The sequence below is a fragment of the Populus nigra genome, chromosome 9, assembly GCF_951802175.1.
Source record: "Populus nigra chromosome 9, ddPopNigr1.1, whole genome shotgun sequence".
NCBI lineage: Eukaryota > Viridiplantae > Streptophyta > Magnoliopsida > Malpighiales > Salicaceae > Populus > Populus nigra.
The window spans coordinates 16,813,516-16,833,567 of NC_084860.1; the positions used below are offsets into that span (position 1 = coordinate 16,813,516).

The following is a 20,052-nucleotide window of genomic DNA, read 5'->3' on the forward strand; positions in this document are numbered from 1 at the left end:
AGAGAAGCAATTAATACATGTTGAGGATTGAATTTATATTTCTAAAAAAAAATCTTTTAAATATAAATTTATTTGATAATATAGTGAAGTTTATAATAATAATACTTTATATTTTTATTGTGATGAAATAAAGATGAGATAATATTATATTAAGTGATTATAATAATATAACATAATAATAATACTAGTTTGGTACGGTGATGTATAACAAGAGAATAATGTTGATAATAATTTAGTAATTTTAAACGCATGAAATAAAACAGATTTTTGTAACTTTTAAAGTTTTGTGTACAAAATAAAATCTGTATAAAATGGTAAAACAGGTAAATAAAAAGGGAAAAATATGTTTTATTTTGTAAAAAATTAAATAATATCCAAATAAAAAAGGAAATTGTGTTAATGGATTAAATTATAGTAAAATGGGAGTTAGGAAAAAACCCCTCTCCTCCCATCAACCGTTACCACGTGCAGTAAATCACCCCACACCGCGCGTCGAAAAACCTCCAAAATTCAAAAACTTGCAACTCAAAATACCGCCCCCCTCTCTCTCATGATTTTTGATTCACCAAAAATTAAATTAAAAAAAAAAACTTATCGTTGCCCCTCTCCTCGCCCCTCCCACTCTACACCTTGATTTTGTCACTTCCTCTCTCCCCGCTCTCGCCGGCGAGTGAAATTAAAAAAAAGATTCAAAATTAAAAAATCCGCCATAGATCTAAATATTGTAGAGAGGAAAGAAAATGTCAGAGGAAGAAAAGTTGTTAAAGGAAGCAAAGAAATTGCCATGGGAAGATCGGTTGTTACACAAGAATTGGAAAGTTAGAAATGAAGCCAATATCGATCTGGCTTCTCTCTGCGACTCGATTATCGATCCGAAAGACTCCAGACTTCGTGAATTCGGTTTGTTTTCGTAAAATTTTTAGCTTCAGATCCGATTGATCTGTGAAATGCGGATTCGGTTTCATGCGTTTAGTGTTTTCGTGACTGTCGTTTTGTGTTTTCGTGCTTAGCTCCGTTGTTTAGGAAAACGGTTGCGGATTCGAATGCGCCGGTGCAGGAAAAAGCGCTTGATGCTTTGATTGCTTTTTTGCGTGCTGCTGATGCGGATGCTGGAAGGTAGGGTTTGATCGTATTTAGTTTTTTTTTTGGCGTTGGTTTTGTGGTTTTGTAATATGTTGTGGTTTGTGCGTAGGTATGCGAAAGAAGTGTGTGATGCGATTGTGGCCAAGTGTCTTACGGGGAGGCCAAAGACTGTGGAGAAAGCGCAGGCGGCGTTTATGCTGTGGGTGGAGTTGGAAGCTGTGGAGGCCTTTTTGGTGGGTGATTTTATGGTTTTTGGATAACGAGTGAAAATGTGTGTTGGTTTTAATTAATTTTTTCAGGATAGTTTGCTGTAGGAATGTTTCTTTTGTTTAGTCGTTAGTTGAGAATGAATGAATTGTTATTACGTTGTTTATGTTGAATAAGTTTATGGAAATTATAAGTGAGATGTACAATTTTTTTTATGCTCTCCTAAAATGGTAGTTGCATTTTGGTTGCTAGGTATTAGTTTGTTAATTAGTTATAGGATTGAATGGGAGCTTTGTGTGTCATTTCACTTGTCAGTGTAATGGCTAACTGTTCTTCAGTTGGTTTGTATTCTTCCGTAACTTATTAGCATGGTTAAGTGGATTTTGCAGCAAAGAGGTTTCGATGTTAATATTTTGCAAGCTTTGACCATGCCAATCGACTGTTGTGCAGTGAAATTAGGTGCTGGTTTTGAATTTAGTTGGTAAATGCATTAGAAAATGATATTGGTCAAATAGCCGAGGAGTTGTAAGCATAACAAGATAGACATATTCATTATGTAGAGACTGATTTAGTTGGGCGAGCTTGTACTTCTGTGGTTATTCATAAGCAAATCTTCAGAGCAGTTTCTTATGAATTTAAACAATAAGCTAACTCCCATGGAAGCAAAATCATACTGCAAAGTTCTACAGCTGCACTTCTTATAGACGAACCCAACTAGATTGTAATTGAGGATATGTTTTTGATGTTCTAAAGTAACTTGAGAGATGATTTTTATTCTAGGATGGACAATGTGGGCAAAAGTTGTGCTTTTGCGACTCTGTATGTAGAGTGATCCCATCCATATTAAGAATCTGTTAAAGGTGAAAGTTAGCCATGCACTCTACTCTGATACATCATGAGGACATAATTGAGAAAAACAGAGCAAGAAATGGTCAACGCAGTGCTTCATGTAGAGGTTATAATGGAGCTTGTTCAGGTTTACCTTTTTGCCTATATCGAGTTGGGGGTGCTTTCTGAAAGCACCTTCCTTTATGTAATATTTTAAAACTTTAACTTGACTCTCTTTTGTTTTTAAAACTCCATAAAGTAGGAAAAAATTAAATTTATGTTTCACAAAGGCTGCACGGTACACCAGGGAGTCAGGGTTTGCAAATAAGGGAGTGAAGGGTGTAATCTTGGAGTGGGAGAGAAGTTAATGTTTGAAACTTTGAATTAAGAATGAATATTGAAGCTGTAGAAAAGTGATCAGAAGGAATTGTAAGAAAAAGAAGCAGAAAGAAAACAAATGAGCAGTGTCATCACCTCTTCTTCTCAGGATTTCACTTTTGCAAAAAATAATCCAAGATTATTCTTGTTCCTATATAATTCTCATGTTTATGAATACTCAGAATAATCCAGTTAGGTATGCATGCTTTTCAAACCAAAACAAATTATCAAAAGCTTTCCTTTTTTAGAAAAAGGTGCTCATATAGGCACCAAAATTTGTAAGGGTTCTCAACTGAGCAGGTTGGGGATCAAAATATGATTGTAAAATGATAAATAATAGAGAACTCCTAACTCCTAAGTAAATATTTTTGGTATACTGAGCTTCATTTTTTGAAATTAAGGACCTTTCTTCTTGTTGTTTCATCCTGCTTTGGTTGGGAAAAATCAACTTCAAACCTCGTAATCTCGTAGCATTAGAATTCGTTGAACTTGCACAAGTAGGTAGGCTATAATGTTTCTTGAAACAACTCGACTTCACTTGGAAAGTGGCACCTAGTTTCATAGTGTCTTTTATTGTGGATTGAAACCCCTGATTTTCAGTGTATCTCACTGTCTTTTATGCTGTGGTTATTTTGAAATGTGAATCATTGCATGTGGCATTTCTTTTGTCATGCTTCTTCAGGATTTTGTAGCATTCAGCATTTCTGTGATTTTCAATTTCTTTATTTTATTGTTCCTTCCTTCCTTCATGCATTCCATTTAATTTGGCATCCATGTTTTGTAGCTTGGTTTCTAGCTGTTGCTTGCAGTGGAGTTTCTTTGCTCACCAAATGCTCAGAATTTATTGCTGGAATGGAACTGGTTATTTTGTGTAAGATTGTTACAAGTGTTTGGTGGTTGTAGGATGCAATGGAGAAGGCAATCAAGAACAAAGTTTCCAAAGCGGTGGTGCCTGCAATAGATGTCATGTTTCAAGCTTTAAGGTTTGTAAGCAATATTTCTTGGTTGCAAAGCACTGATTCTTTTATTCATCCAATTGTCTCTGCTGTTCTGTTCTCTTTGCTAATAGTGAATTTGGAGCCAAAGTTGTGCCCCCAAAGAGGATTTTGAAGATGCTTCCAGAATTGTTTGATCACCAGGATCAAAATGTTCGTGCATCATCTAAAGGACTTACTCTTGAACTTTGTCGGTGGATTGGAAAAGACCCTGTTAAATCAATTCTGTTGGAGAAGATGCGAGATACAATGGTACAACAGATTTATTCATTAATTTGTATGACTTTGTTACTTCTTTCATTTTACCTATATATTATAACAAACATTTCTTTTCTCCTCCTTCTCCCCATGTTCCTGCATGAAGAAAAAAGAATTGGAGGCTGAGCTTGTTAATGTCACAGGAACAGCTAAGCCATCCCGCAAGATTAGGTAAATGTAGCCAGGAACCTTTTTCCACTTTTTTCATGCATTTTACTAGAAGTACTGTAGTTCTCTTGAGATGTTTCCTTAGGATCTGGGCTCATAGTCTGCCAACATAACTATGCTTTGAATTGATCATATGCTGTTCTGTCATTGTGATCCTTAGATTTACACTCCTGTTCTTTTTTCACCCCACCAATTGCCCCTTGCATACATACTGTTCTTCAGTGATTTTTCTTCTATACAACATTGGTTTGAAATTAATAATGGAACAAGATTACAATTATTAAACCTGTCTGCATTTTCCCAATACTCTGTTGCTTAAGCAATTTTATGCTTCCAGGAAATCTACATTTATCCTTCCTTTACCATTTAGTTTAAAAATAAGATAAATCTTGTTGAGGTTCGTTGTGTCATACTTCGGTTGGAATGTAGAATTAACATGTGTATGTGATCAGATCTGAGCAAGACAAGGAGCCAGAGCCAGAAGGAGTATCAGAAGTTGCGGGTCCTGGTCAGTCCAAAGAAGTTGCACCTGATGGTATGTGATTTAACTTGCTCCCATAATATCCGAATCTTTCATTCAATTGACTAACATGCTGTTACTTGGACATGTTCTGATTGTCAGCTCCTCAAGAAATAGATGAGTATGATCTTATGGACCCTGTTGATATTTTATCACCCTTGGAAAAATCTGGATTTTGGGATGGAGTGGTCAGTGCTCCTGCTTCTTGTTTTCATTTTTTTAGTATTTTGGATATCTAACTTTATTGTTATCATTTTCTAAATATGCCTGTTTTGCTGCTTACTGCTAAAGTGTAACAATTTGTGTCTACCTCTTAGAAAGCTACCAAATGGTCAGAAAGAAAGGAGGCTGTTGCAGAGCTGACGAAGCTTGCTTCCACAAAGAGGATAGCACCTGGTGATTTCTCTGAAGTTTGTCGGACATTGAAGAAGGTATTTTTTTTTCTTTAAGCTGGAACCTCCATTTTAAATTGTCTATAATCATCTCCCTTTTTATTGTCAGTATATCTGGGGCTATTTTGTCTTCTTTGTGTTCCTTACTTTTTTTGTTTTTACTTTATTAGTTTCCTTTCTGGTGTATGAATACTATTGTATTTGGTGACAAATATTTTACTTGATTCTGGAGAAGTGAATTTGTTTGGTCAATTTGTGAACAGGATGAGAACCTTCATAAACCAAATATTATTAGGAAAAATATTTTTGAAGTTCAGTGCCAAAACACATACACGTTACTAGCTGTACATGCAGGTTTATTATGAGGTTACATAATATGGTTGATGAAATTCTTCTACTCATCCCTTTCCCTTTCCTTTTTAAGCTTTGGTCTAACGTGAATGGAATCAAATTAAAAATTTCGTAATTGTTTTCTAAGCACAAGGATCTGATTAAGATATTTTCCATGGAGATTATGGTATGCTTTTCCTCAATAGCAATTGAACACTACTGAATTTCATTATGTTAACTTGAACCTGGTACTAAACTTGGAACTCGTAGGATTACAAATGCTTTTCTGAAATTTGTATGTTACTGGTTTAAGGTGTCCAGACTTCAGAGTGACTTTTCAGTACGATGCTTTTCTTATCCTTCTTGACATATCTGTGATCCATTTTACCACCATCTGTATAATCATTTCATTTTGTTCCCCTATTAGAAGAGCTTCACTATGTTTTTGCCTGCAGCTTATTACAGATGTGAACATCGCTGTTGCAGTTGAAGCCATACAAGCTATTGGAAACCTTGCACGTGGTCTAAGATCCCATTTTTCTGGCAGCTCTCGGTTCTTATTGCCTGTTTTGCTTGTAAGTGCCATATACACTTTAATTATGACACATTCCCATTTACTGAAGCTTTCAAACCTTGGCTATCTGGGTGTGTTGAACTGGTCTGCATAAGTGTGTCATCTTGTGTGATAAGTGGGCTATTTAAGTATATATAGTACCTGTTTTAACAACAATGCATTTTCTATTGTTTCACCTAATAGGAAAAACTGAAAGAGAAAAAACCTACTCTGACAGAGTCACTTACACAAACTCTCCAAGCGATGCATAAGGCTGGATGCTCAAATCTTGCTGACATTGTTGAAGGCAAGTTCCACCTTTCATTCCAAATAGTTCTATGGTCTGAGAGTTTTTTCTCTACTCTTTGCTCGAGCTGTTTGAGTCTGAGAGATTGGATTTCTTAGTTTTTTGTATTTGTTTTAACCAATTCCTCCAATTTTGTCGAATCCAGAATTTGTTTTTGGTTGTCTCCAAGAACTCATCATCATGGTTGCATTACAATTCATAACAGACATGTGCATAAGAAAATAATAATTAAGCTTCTTTAGGACAAAATACTTCATTTTCCATCTACTATTAGTATTTTTTGCAGATTCTTTTGTAATTACCATTTCTTTTCCCATATAGTTTGCTGTTGAATGTTTATATTATTCTCCACTTTCTTTTTTTGGGTACATATAAAAAAATATATGCCACTGGTGGTTCATGATTTACAGGGTTACATACTTCTGATTCTTAATGATTTCTGTTACTGCAGATGTCAAAACAGCAGTGAAAAATAAAGTTCCTCTTGTGCGCTCATTAACTCTAAACTGGGTGACGTTCTGTATTGAAACCAGTAATAAAGCTGTTATTCTGAAGGTGCATAAGGATTATGTCCCTATCTGTATGGAGGTTAGTGTATCCCTTGTTCTTATGTTAATGTTCTGACTCATAATCGAAATCTTCACATGGCATCTTTGCTCTAATATAAAACTTTGAAGGAGAAACAGAAAATCCATTTTTACACTGTGAACTGGAACTGGCCTTTGGTTAAAGATCATTCAGGGGTCATCATCTATTAATTCTTTGCTTATGATGCGTGGAGCTCTATGATATGCAGCTGTGGGAGCGCACAGATTTTGTTTATAGGCAGCTGCTTTGCCTGCTTTTTTTTTGTTTAGTTTGAAATTAAGTGATTGTATTTTGCAGAGCCTCAATGATGGGACTCCTGATGTGAGGGATTCTGCCTTTTCAGTGTTAGCGGCAGTAGCTAAGGTAGCTTTTCCATTTGAGAAAAATATTGAAAAGTTTTTGCTTCAAATTTAGCTTCTATTATTTTTACTCTCAAATTGTTGGTTAGATGGTTGGCATGAGGCCTTTGGAGAGGTCACTGGAGAAACTTGATGATGTGAGAAGAAAGAAGCTGTCTGAAATGATAGCAGGTTCTGGGGATGGTGTGGCAGCTGTGGCAACCTCAGGTGGGTACATCCATGTCCATGTTGCTATCACAACAATTAATTTAGAGTTATAAAATCTTTAGCTATGTACTTGTTTTGTATGAAATTTGGCTGATCATGTTTGTTGTGCCATGGCCAGGTACTGTCCAAACTGCACGTGGAATTATGTCTTCTGTAGAGGTTGGTTGAGGCATTCCTGTTTTTCAAACTTTGTTATTTTGGTATTGTTATTTGATCGTCTTTATCATTTGTAACAAACTCATCAATTACATTACAACTATAATTGTCTTATTTCCATTAGAAACTGTATTGAGCTGACTTCTAGAAAAGCTGTTTCAAACAGTAGATATGCTTTTTGTGCACCATGGAAGAGTGGCGTTGGTTTTGAAATCTGCAGCTGTGGTTTGTTCAGATTCTCTTTAGGGTGAAGGGCCCTATGTTTTGATGATGGTCCGTTGTTGCAAGGTCACTAAATTTAGCGAGCATGATACAGCTGCTCTTCATTGGACAATAAAAGGAAAAAAAGATACACGCATGGAGTGTTTTTTTTAAAACAATAATAGTGTTCCTTTTGGCTGATTTCTTGTGCCCCTTGGTAAATTGTTCTCATTTCAATGGTTATCATGTTCACATAAAAAGTGATTTATCCATGTTTCTGCTACCTCATCTCAATATTTTTGCTATATTTCTCGTTGTTTATTTCTTAATTCCTTGAGTGTATGTTGTAGTTGTTCTATGTACCTCACTTCGGTTTCATTAAGGGTGGATTTTTCAATTTCATTTTAATCACCGTCACAAAAGCGTTGTAACTAATTTGCTTTTGCAGACATCAGAAAGCTCATTTGTTAAGAAGTCAGCGGCAAGCATGCTTTCTGGGAAGAGGCCTGCTCCAGCAGCTGTGAGTTTATTTTACCTTTTCCTTTTGTGTTTCTTATCAATCACTTAGTTCCACTCAAATGGACATTATCACGATGATGTTTCCTGATTGTGATATTGTTCCTTTTTTCAGCCCGCTAACAAAAAGGCGGCACCTACAAAATCGGGGGCCAGCAAGAAAGTTGATGGAGCTGGGCGACCAGAAACTTCACGAGCACTTGAACCACCTGAAGATGTTGAGGTGAGCATTCCTTTGTTTCTGGAAGTGCTCTTTGTTGATTGGCATTTACATTCATAGTTTTTGGTACACGAGTTGCTCTCTTTTTGATATTTGCAGCCAGCAGAGATGAGTCTTGAAGAAATTGAAACCAGATTAGGCTCTCTCATTCAAGCAGATACCATTTCTCAACTGAAGAGTGCAGTATGGAAAGAGCGGCTGGAAGGTATGTTATAAGAACATTTTGCCTGTTTCATGCGTGCATTAAAAACTGAAGGTTTACTAAGCTGTTATTTCTGCTATTCTGATGCATTTGGTTCAACTCAATTTCAAAACTGAAGGTTGTTTGGTTGTTTTGTCTATCTTAGGTTTCAAATGATCTTTTTTTTCCACTATAAAAGCTGAAACATGACTGCTAACTAATATTAGTTTGATTTCAGTAATCTTTTATCACAACTTGCTAGGGACATTTAATTATTCTTTAGGGTGCTTCTCTGTGAACATGTTTTCTTCTAACATCAAGATGGTGAACTAATAGTAGCGATTTTTATGCAACTGTTCAGTAGAATTTACATCATGATTTGTTGGTTCTAAGTAAATTCCTTAGATTTAGGTTTTTTCTTTGACTTGTATTTAAAGTTTATTTGTAAAATTGTTTTGATGCTAATTTCCTATGGGGATATGTATATGCATGCATGCATATCTGTGTGTGTGTGAATTTGTACGGCAATTTCATCTTGTGGTCATATCTATTTCTCGGTGCACAGAATTCAGAAATTTATCTTATATAGCTTTTTCATTTTGATGCAGTTAATTGGTTAATTTTCATCTTGTTTTGTTCATATACAATGTTAATTTTCCTGTTTTGGTTGCATTTTTTATTTTTTAATTGATTTATGGTTTTTAACCATTGGAAATTGTTGCAGCAATATCTTCATTGAAAGAACAAGTGGAGGGGTTGCAGAACTGTAATCAATCTGTGGAGATTTTGATTCGTTTACTCTGTGCTATTCCTGGCTGGAATGAGAAAAATGTTCAGGTATTTAGATGTTTTTATGTTTCACTTTTTTTTCTTATGAACAGATTATCTTCAAGATCAAATGTGTGATGGTTATAATATTTTGAAATACATACAAAAGTGCAGGTTCAGCAACAGTTCATTGAAGTCATTACTTACCTAGCTGCAACTGCATCAAAATTTCCAAAGAAATGTGTAGTGCTCTGCCTTCTAGGTGGGTATTAGGTGTTAGTTGCCTTATTCTTTTGTTTGTAGTGAGCCAAATATTCTGAAAAAACTGCTTATATTTTTTTCTATCATCTGTAAATGTGAACCCGATTCTGTGCTAAATTGATTTTTCTCTTTTTGACCTTGTCATGCATTGGATAAAATACAAAGTTGCAGCTTAGCTTACACTTCATGCCTTCTCTCAGGTATTAGTGAACGGGTAGCGGATATTAAAACCAGAGCTTATGCTATGAAGTGCCTTACTACTTTCACGGAAGCAGTAGGTCCAGGATTTGTTTTTGACCGAGTAAGTATAATTACAGCTCACCATTAATTTTGTGTTTCTCAAAACAGAAGTTAGGTGCTTGCTTTAACAATTTGTGTTATTTTTGGTCTAGTATAATGCATTGAGCGAACCATTTTCTTATGTGTCGTGGAATAATCTGTGTGGAATTTCATCATTTGCAGCTTTACAAAATTATGAAAGAGCACAAGAATCCAAAGGTTCTTAGCGAGGGAATACTCTGGATGGTTTTGGCAATTGATGACTTTGGTGTGTCACATTTGAAGCTTAAGGTGCTTCTATTTCTCCCTCCCCATAACTCTTCCTTGACTTACTGAAGATTATCTTTCTATTCTATTTTTTATCCGGTAGTTGCGGTTATCTAAGGGGAAATGTGAATTTTATCTCGCAGGATTTAATTGACTTCTGTAAAGATACTGGGCTACAGTCCAGTGTAGCTGCTAGCAGAAATGCAACTATCAAACTTTTGGGTGCCTTACATAAGTTTGTTGGTCCAGGTGTGTAGTTGTATTATTATTTCCAATTCTCCACATGCCTTGAATCCTAATATATATTTCTGATTTTTTTTAGATATTAAAGGTTTTCTGGCTGATGTCAAACCTGCACTGCTCAGTGCACTTGATGCGGAGTATGAAAAAAATCCTTTTGAGGTAATAGGAGGCCAAAGATCAAATTCCTTTCTCAAAATGTGTGTTCTATATTGTTTACTCGAAGCCTTTGCACATGTCTTCAGGGTGCTTCTGCTATTCCAAAGAAAACAGTTAGGACATCAGAGTCCATGACTTGTGTTTCTGGTGGTGGGCTGGATAGCCTGCCACGTGAAGATATTAGTGGAAAGGTAACACCTACTCTGATCAAGAGCTTGGAAAGTCCTGATTGGAAGGTATGGTTGTCAATGCTGATGAAGCCAGCTCACTTGTTATGATTGCCTTTGCAAAACCGTGTCCTTATTGGTATCAACTTGACTCTTAAATCCGCATTACAGGTTCGACTTGAGTCAATTGAAGCTGTCAATAAAATTTTGGAGGAGGCTAATAAACGCATTCAACCAAATGGAACTGGTATGCATTTGAGTTAAAGTTGACTTGAATAATTATAAAGTTTCATTAAGACATGCAGTGTCATAATAAGCTTGCTGTTATAACCAGAAATCTGTTGGTCATTAATATCTTGTGTGGTTGCAGGTGAATTATTTGGTGCCCTTAGAGGGCGTCTGTATGACAGCAATAAAAATCTAATCATGACAGCTTTGACTACCATTGGTGGTGTTGCTTCTGCTATGGGACCAGCTGTCGAGAAGTCAAGCAAGGTTTGACCACTCAAGATGATCATGTTTCTTTACATTTATGTTTATGGTCTTGAGAAGAGCTTAAGTTTGCTGTGCGCTGGGTTTCACAGGGTGTTCTGTCAGATATTTTGAAATGTCTTGGGGACAACAAGAAACATATGAGGGAATGTGCTTTGAATACATTAGATTCTTGGGTTGCTGCTGTTCATCTTGATAAAATGGTAATTGTTTATGGAATTACTGGTAACGTGTTATTTTAATTTTGGGCTGTTTTGATATGTTGTGGTCTGGTAGTAATGATATTTCTTTGGTTGTAGATTCCTTACATCACAGCTGCTTTATTTGAAAGTAAGCTTGGTGCTGAAGGCCGCAAGGACCTTTTTGATTGGCTTTCAAAGCAACTTTCTGGATTAAGCGAGTTTCCTGATGCCATACATTTGCTGAAACCTGCTGGCTCTGCTATGACGGTAGCTTTTAGTTTTGTTTTCTTCACCAAGACATTTCCTGACTCCTGCGTTCTTGACATTTGCTTTGGGATTTTGTTAGGATAAATCAGCAGATGTTCGAAAAGCAGCTGAAGCATGCATCTCTGAGATTTTGAGAGTGTGTGGACAAGAAATGGTAAGTGAATTAGATATGGTGTTTTTCTCTTTCACCTGCATTGATTGATGACTAAACTTTCAATTATGTATTCCCTTGTTTTAGATTGAGAGGAATCTGAAGGATATTCATGGGCCAGCCTTAGCTCTTGTTCTCGAACGTGTGAGGCCTCCTAGTGTTTATCAAGGTCTGTTCTTTGGTAACTTGGATGACTTCAATTTTGTGTCTCTGCATGCATGCACATACCTCTTGTTTTTCTGCATATTGAAGTTTGTTATGGCTTCTCAGAGTCATTTGAATCAACAAAAACAATTTCAATGGGTCCATCATCCAAAACAAGCTCAAAGGTTGGGAAAGCTGCTTCCAATGGCATATCAAAGCATTCAAATAGATCTATATCTTCGGTATGTTTCTCCTATTTGACTTGTATTGTTTGGAATTCAATGCGGAGATTGATTATTTATGTCCTGGCTTTATTAGAGAGTCATACCAACAAAAGGGTCAAAGCCCCAGCCAGCGATGTCTATTCAGGACAGAGCTGTTCAGTCTCAAGCATTATTGAATGTCAAGGACTCGAACAAGGTAGTTGACATTACACATCAAAATTTTCATTAGATTTAAATAGCATTCATTCAACATTTTCCATTTGCACTTGCCTATTCACAGGAGGATAGGGAAAGAATGGTAGTCCGAAGGTTTAAGTTTGAAGAGCCACGGATGGAACAAATTCAAGATCTTGAGGTTTGGTTTTTTACAGTGCTTCTAGTTAACTCTTTTGGTTTTTTTACTGCATTTTGAGATGTCTCTTCCCACATTCCCTATACGCAGGGTGATATGATGAAGTACTTAAGAGAGGATCTGAACAGGAGGCTTTTAAGTCAGGATTTTAAGAAACAAGTTGATGGGCTAGAGATGTTACAAAAGGTATTTGGCTATTTTCTTGACTATTGGAAATTACTCTTGAGAATGGCATCCCATTATTGAATTTGAAACTTTTTTGTTTCGTTTTTTCCAGGCCCTTCCATCCATTGGAAATGAAATAATTGAAGTTCTGGACATACTCTTGAAGTGGTTTGTTTTGCAGTTTTGTAAATCTAACACAACGTGCCTGTTAAAGGTATATTTTCCTTTCTGTTTCCATTATATTGTATCACTTACTTTTGTTGATATGGTTTATGAGTATGATGCTTCATAAGATATGATCATATGAAGTTTGACCTGTTGAAATGGACAGGTTTTGGAATTCCTCCCTGCACTTTTTGACTTGCTCCGGGATGAGGCCTACGCTTTGAGTGAATCAGAAGCAGCTATATTTCTTCCATGCTTGATTGAAAAGGTTCTACTTAGACCTCAGTAGCATAAATTGTCATCCATCTGTTAGATATCATTATATTCCTTATGGTCTGAATGTTTGTGCTGCACTTGGAGAAAAATCATGTTAATAGTTTTAGGAAGTGAAATGAATATTTAAAATGTTTTTCTTGTGTGCCATTATCCTGTACTTTGATGGGAAATAATTTTAATATATTGAATATACGATGTTGTATGCTGCAGTTGGGGCATAACATTGAGAAAGTGCGGGAAAAAATGCGTGAGCTAGCCAAACAAATTTTGCATGCGTATTCAGCAACAAAATCTTTCCCGTACATTCTGGAGGGTTTGCGCTCTAAGAACAACCGTACTCGGATAGAGTGTGCAGATCTAGTTGGTTTCTTGATTGATCAGCACGGGGCTGAGGTGCAATTAGATAATTTATGCTGTTATTCTTATTGGCATTTTTTGCTCATACTCACATCCATATTTTCTTGCTTTACAGATAAGTGGACAGTTAAAGTCATTGCAAATTGTTGCAAGCTTGACTGCTGAACGTGATGGTGAAATTAGAAAAGCTGCATTAAATGCTCTGGCTACTGGTTATAAGATTCTTGGTATGTTTTGATTCCATGAAATAACATGTCACCTTGCTGGTATTAAGTGGGATTGTTGATATGTAAAGTTTAGTGTTATGAATGTCCATTGCCATATTAAAGATGCATATTTGGGCATTTTTTAGTGGTATTTTTTCTTCAATAGGTGAGGACATTTGGAGATATCTTGGGAAGCTAACAGATGCTCAGAAAAGCATGATTGATGATAGATTTAAGTGGAAGGTGAGTATATATTGGTGCTTTGATCTTTGTCCACTTTCAGTCCACTTATCCTGATATTTTTGGTAGGTTCGAGAGATGGAAAAAAGGAAAGAAGGTCGCCCTGGTGATGCTAGAGCTGCTTTAAGACGCTCTGTTCGAGAAAATGGGTGTCTTTTCATACTTGCATTTATTTTCACTGGAGTTCTATTTTGTTCATATTATTATGAACATGTCCTATTTAAGATTATTACTGCTAAAATATTTTCTACCTCATTTTTTCTTTCTTTATTTTCTACCATCCAGTTTTCCATGCCATCTTTTTAATTTTGGTGACATTGCTTTTATATTCTTTATTTATACTTAGGTCTGATATAGCAGAACAGAGTGGGGAAGTTTCACAATCAGTCTCTGGTCCTATATTAGCCAGGTATCATAGGATTTTTTTTGTTTCTTCATTATCATATCTTTGATTTAATAATTTCTCTCCTTAAGTAAACCGCTGTCAATGTCCAGGAAAAACTTTGGTACTCAGGAGCTTCAGGTGGAGAGACATATAATGCCCCGTGCACTCACTAGTGCCAGTGGCCCCACGGACTGGAATGAAGCTCTGGACATCATTTCTTTTAGTTCCCCAGAGCAGGTACCTTATTTTGATCTTTTTGAGTCCTTAGAGTGCATGGTTTCAAGTATCAAATTTTAAGCAATTGTGCTAGAAGTTATACTCCTTCACTTCCATATAATGGTCACGTCTGGTTTTGCAAAATAGCGCTATAATGTTGGATGATGTCTCTAACTGTCTTATACATTTCTATCTATCATTCCTGCATGTCCTCTTTGCTTGTCTTTAATATGTTTTCAAAATTAATTGTATGTTCTTTCCAGTTATTATTTGGTTTAGCATGTGATGAGACTGTCATTGCAATTAAAATGTTATGTTTTATTTGGATGCATTACATAGTTTCTTAAATTTTCCAATGTCCAATTGTTTTGCCCGGTCATATTTCTTTTTTTTTTTTGCCCTATTGATGGGTGAGTTCCTGAACTATAGAAGTGACTTCTACTTGCAGTCAGTTGAAGGCATGAAAGTTGTTTGCCATGAGCTGGCACAGGCTACCAGTGATGAAGAAGGAAGTGTGATGGATGAACTAGTGAAAGATGCAGATAGACTTGTTTCATGCTTGGCAAACAAGGTAACAATTGTTTCATGACAAAATCTGTCTGATATTTTCCTTCTCGCATTTAGATGTCAACTGGCTTATTTAACAACAGCTTGCTACTCTGAAGTTCACTTGTTTCCTTGTTTTTTCATCTGAACAGGTAGCAAGGACATTTCACTTCAGTTTGACTGGAGCATCATCACGGTCTTGTAAATATGTTCTTAACACACTCATGCAGGTAAAATTTACAAGTTTTTATTCCCAGTACATAACCTGCCCTCCTTTTCTTTTTCCTCAAAGTGGTCCATGTCCTCATCTTCACCACAACATCCAGCATTGAGATCTACTCCCTCAATCCCATAAATATAGCGTAATGGTTTTTCCACAAATTTTTAGGAATAGAAAAAAATAATTAAGGGTGTTTGTTTTAAACATGTTATTCTACTCTAACCTGCCCTCCTTTTTCTTTTTCCTCAAAATGGTCCATGTCCTCCCATGTCTTCTCCACAACCCCATCTATCATTGAGATCTACTCCCTCAATCCCATAAATAATGCCCTAATGGTTTTTCCACAAATTTTTAGGAATATAAAAAATTAATTAACGGTGTTTGTTTTAAACATGTTATTCCACTTTTACTCCTAACTATATCTATATGGTTAAATATTATTGTTCAGTAAATTTGAAAAAGTAAAGGTTAATAAGGGAAAGTGAGTGAAAGTTTGTAATAATTGTAAGTTTATTTTTAGAATGGACACTTAGATGAAGACTGCCAAAATGGAAAGTAGGACATTTAATATGGATCCGAGGGAGTATTACTTGATAAAATATTAACTATATGAACATTCCTGCAGACTTTTCAAAATAAAACACTTGCTCATGCTGTCAAAGAGAGCACTCTTGACAGTCTGATAATGGAGCTTCTACTTTGGCTTTTGGATGAAAGGGTCCCACATATGGATGATGGCAGCCAACTCCTAAAAGCATTGAATGTGCTGATGCTTAAGATACTGGTGAGGATTTAATGGAAGATGTGCCTATTTAGTTTGAGGATGTCCATTACATAATTGTTAACTGACCATCACATGTACAGGATAATGCGGATCGAACATCATCCTTTGATGTCTTGATTAATCTGTTGCGACCTTTGGATCCCAGCAGGTGGCCTTCACCTGCATCAACTGAGACCTTTGCCATCAGGAACCAGAAGTTCTCTGATCTTGTTGTAAAATGCCTCATCAAACTTACAAAGGTAATATATTTGATATTTCAATCCTTGGAGCCTTCTTCCTTTTGACTTCGCACTGATTTTCATGGATGGAAAATTTTGATTTTGAGTTGGTAAACTAGAAATGTTTATAATAAAATTTAAACAATGATTTCTCTACCTTTTCTATGAAAAGTTGTTTTTGATTTGGCCTCTTGAAGCTCGATTATAAATTACATTTGATCTAAAATCAGCTGATTTAAGCATGACATGTACTGATTAAATGTCTTTTCCTAAAACTAGTCTTGTCCATGATATGCATGAGATTCGGTTGGGAGGTAGTGGGTCAGGCCTAGAACTCTATTAACATGTCAACAATAAATTTGTGAAGTAAATTTCACACTAAAATTGCAGCTCCTGAGTCTAACATGGTTCATCACTTTGGTCATGTTGTCCAAAACTGGAGAAATCTGTAAGAGTTCAACAAGTAATTGGAATGAAGGAATGAACCAATATGTTTGGTGCCACTAAGAACAGTTTAAGCAATGTTTTAGTGTTTAATGTCTCGCATTAAAGAAAGCTGTCCGGTATTTTTAGTCAGGCATTTCTGCTTATGGTAGACTGAGACAGGGTACCACCTTATTCTGGAATGTTATTCACCATCTATGGAGTTGGGGAGATATCTACCTGACCCCCTTCCAGTTGAAGTTCCCCAAACATAATATTTTTAGCATCTATGGAGTTGTGGAGGCTGATGTCATCCTTCCCCCTCGGCAGCAGGATTGTGTATTGAACTGTCCAGCTTATTAACCGTTGTTTATTATTGTTGGATATGTCACCAAAGTTTAGTTTTCTCAGGTTCTTCAAAGCACTATATATGATGTTGATCTTGACCGCATCCTTCGGAGCATCCATATTTACCTCCAAGAATTGGGAATGGAAGAAATCAGGAGAAGGTATGTTTAATTGCTCTCCCTTTCCCCTGTTGGTGTCTGGTTCTTGTTAAATTGTTCCATTTCATTTCTCTGGAGCATCTATACTTACCTTTCAATTTGGTCTCTTAAATTGATGAATCTGACTTCCCTGTTTTTATGCTTTTTCCAAACTTATAAATAGAGCGGGAGCGGATGACAAGCCTTTGCGTATGGTGAAAACTGTTCTCCATGAACTTGTTAAGCTCCGTGGAGCTTCCATAAAGGGTCACCTATCCATGGTTCCTATTGACATGAAACCTCAGCCAATTATTCTTGCCTACATTGATCTTAATCTTGAGGTACAAAGTTAAGAACTATACAGTTCTGTATTTATTCAACCTGGTCATTTTTTACTCATGCTTGTTTCATTCTTTTTGTCTATCCAGACTTTAGCTGCAGCAAGAATGTTGACCTCAACAGCCCCCGTGGGCCAAAATCATTGGGGTGATTCTGCAGCCAACAATTCATCACCTGCCACGCATTCTGCCGAGGCTCAGTTGAAGGTAATTGCGTAGTTTCATCTCAAATGATTTGGCTGTCTTCAATTAATAAATGAAACTAGTTTATTTTGCATTTCATCTCTCTTTACCCCTCTAAATTTCTCAATAATATTTATTGCATTTTACTTTGACTACAGCAAGAACTCGCTGCCATATTCAAGAAAATTGGTGACAAACAAACCTGCACCATTGGTTTATATGAGCTCTATCGCATTACTCAGTTATATCCCAAGGTAAGTAATTGATGTGTTCTAGTGTCTACTGGCAGAGTTATGATACTGTTTTTGTTCACTAGAGATAATTAGGGGCCTGCAATGGTTAGTACTTTGGCGTTGTGTCCATCAGCTGTTTATTCATTTCAGTTTTTCCTTTTTTGAAATTGCAGGTTGATATATTTGCTCAGCTCCAAAATGCTAGCGAGGCATTTCGCACTTACATTAGAGATGGTCTAGCTCAGGTTTGCAATACCTCAATCTCATCATTGTGATTGGAAGAACCACACATCAATTGCCAACAAACATTGATTTTATTGCAGATGGAGAAGAATACTGCTGCTGGAAGGGCGCCTTCTAGTTTGCCTATGTCAACCCCCCCTCCATCCGCTCCAAATGTTTCTTCTCCTGATTTGCAGCCTCTTTCCCCTGTTCATACAAACTCCTTGAATGATTCAAAACCTTTACATGCTAAACCAGAAGCGACAAACTTTCATCTACCTCCCTCGTATTCTGAAGATGGTGCCATTTTATCTAGAGGTTTTGTCTCGGAGAATTCTTTGGGTGACCAAAGAAATGAGAAGCTTATTAGTGGAGGTAAATTTGCTAACAGTCCCTATCCTTCTCTCACACCCATGCACACGCACGCTTGTGCTTTGTTATTGTTGATGGAAAATGAATGCTATATTCGTGCTTCGTTGATGGAAGTTATGGTGTTGCCATTGCAGTAACCAGCGGGACATTAGATGCAATTAGGGAAAGGATGAAGAGTATGCAGTTAGCTGCCACTGCTGGGCTTCCTGATTCAGGAAGCAGGCCACTGATGTCTGTGAATGATAATTTAAATAATGGACTTTCTAGTCTGCTTCTTCATGCGCCAGACTCTGCAGGCACGGAGAATCCTATGCTTGGCGGGGTTCTTCCTTTGGATGAGAAGGCGTTGTCTGGGCTTCAAGCCCGGATGGAGAGACTTAAAAGTGGATCTCTTGAACCTCTGTAGATAAGTAAAATGAGTTGAGCTGAGATTCTCTTCTGCATATTTTTGTATGTCCGAGCTATAAGATTCTGTTCGATGGGGAGTTCCATCGCCATTTAAGCGGAGCTACTGCTGGTAGATTATCATGTAGAGCTGGGTGTCCATCGAGCAACCAGCGGGGAGTTTGTTCTCCCTGTATTGGATTTTTGAAGTGTCACTCTCTGGGCAGACAGTGGAGTGGTTTGTTGTTATCTAGGTTGCTTTTGTCGCTGGCATATGTATATTGTAGGTTAATTTTTTGGCATATTTGTTTGATTTCTTTCAATTAATACAATTGTATACCGATTTCAGATCTGTTGTATACAAATTATGGATTGGAGCATGGAAATGTCCACGTTGCATGTTAATATTCAATTTCAATTTTGCATTGCTCGTCAAAGAATTTGTTTTTTCAGCTAATGTTAGGCAGTTATGTGCTCGTTTAACACTTAGCTTGGGTCATAGTTATGAAACCAGCCTGGTTTGGCGAGTTGATTTGAGATTTAATTAGGCTTCAAATCATAGAAACCACAAAAACTCGGGTGTAATTTTCTCTTTTAAACTTGAATGATTTGTTAGGTCAACTTAAGACTCTAGGGACTTGATTTTTTTTTATTTTAATAAACTCAAATTTAATTATCATTTCAATCTGATAATTTTTATTGTTAGCTATATTAAAAGTGTAGTTATCAAATTCGATCTGGGAGTTGACCTAGATAAGGGATTGAGTTGTGGGTTACACAGGTTAACTTGAAAAAATTAAAAAAATATTTGAAGTTTTAATATTTTATATGAAAAAATCAAAAAATAATTTATGTGAATATATGCTATATATGTTGTAAATAATGAAGTTTAAAAGAATATTTTAAAAAGTTTTTTATCTACATAAAAAAAATATTATCTTAAAATTTTTTTATTCTACATTGAAAATATATAATTTTTTTTCTTATGAACATAGAGTTAGAGTATATATATACTAAAGAATTTCAAATCTCACATTGAAAAAATAACTTTTTTCTTATAGAGTATATATACTAAAAGGTTTTAAATCCTACATTGAAAAAATAAAACATTCTTCTAATATTTATATAGTAAACTTTGAAAAGAGTTGATAACCAACTAAAAAACATATGAAAAAAAAGGGTCTAGAAAAAAAACCACATTTGAAAAAAAAAAAAAGAGTCTCGTCCAGGTCAC

General features: G+C 36.1%; 1 protein-coding gene across 1 annotated transcript; it reads left to right on the forward strand.

Annotated features, from left to right (window-relative positions):
* Window positions 1-553: 553 nt before the first annotated feature.
* Window positions 554-19,198, forward strand: LOC133703841 (protein MOR1-like). Its single transcript, XM_062128540.1, has 54 exons — window positions 554-900; window positions 1,011-1,116; window positions 1,193-1,316; window positions 3,400-3,479; window positions 3,566-3,743; window positions 3,856-3,920; window positions 4,370-4,452; window positions 4,540-4,625; window positions 4,755-4,868; window positions 5,615-5,734; window positions 5,917-6,019; window positions 6,471-6,607; window positions 6,905-6,970; window positions 7,056-7,173; window positions 7,292-7,332; window positions 7,979-8,050; window positions 8,162-8,269; window positions 8,366-8,471; window positions 9,172-9,284; window positions 9,390-9,477; window positions 9,677-9,777; window positions 9,939-10,046; window positions 10,166-10,271; window positions 10,345-10,424; window positions 10,508-10,657; window positions 10,760-10,835; window positions 10,959-11,083; window positions 11,173-11,283; window positions 11,380-11,529; window positions 11,609-11,683; window positions 11,768-11,849; window positions 11,951-12,066; window positions 12,143-12,244; window positions 12,329-12,403; window positions 12,491-12,586; window positions 12,678-12,779; window positions 12,897-12,998; window positions 13,217-13,399; window positions 13,479-13,590; window positions 13,736-13,812; window positions 13,879-13,958; window positions 14,156-14,218; window positions 14,305-14,431; window positions 14,859-14,981; window positions 15,109-15,186; window positions 15,802-15,960; window positions 16,041-16,199; window positions 17,013-17,110; window positions 17,271-17,427; window positions 17,515-17,631; window positions 17,766-17,861; window positions 18,014-18,085; window positions 18,164-18,437; window positions 18,569-19,198. Exons 1-54 carry the CDS (start codon window positions 741-743, stop codon window positions 18,838-18,840), a joined length of 6,072 nt encoding a protein of 2,023 aa, XP_061984524.1. The 5' UTR covers window positions 554-740; the 3' UTR covers window positions 18,841-19,198.
* The last annotated feature ends 854 nt before the right edge of the window (window positions 19,199-20,052 follow it).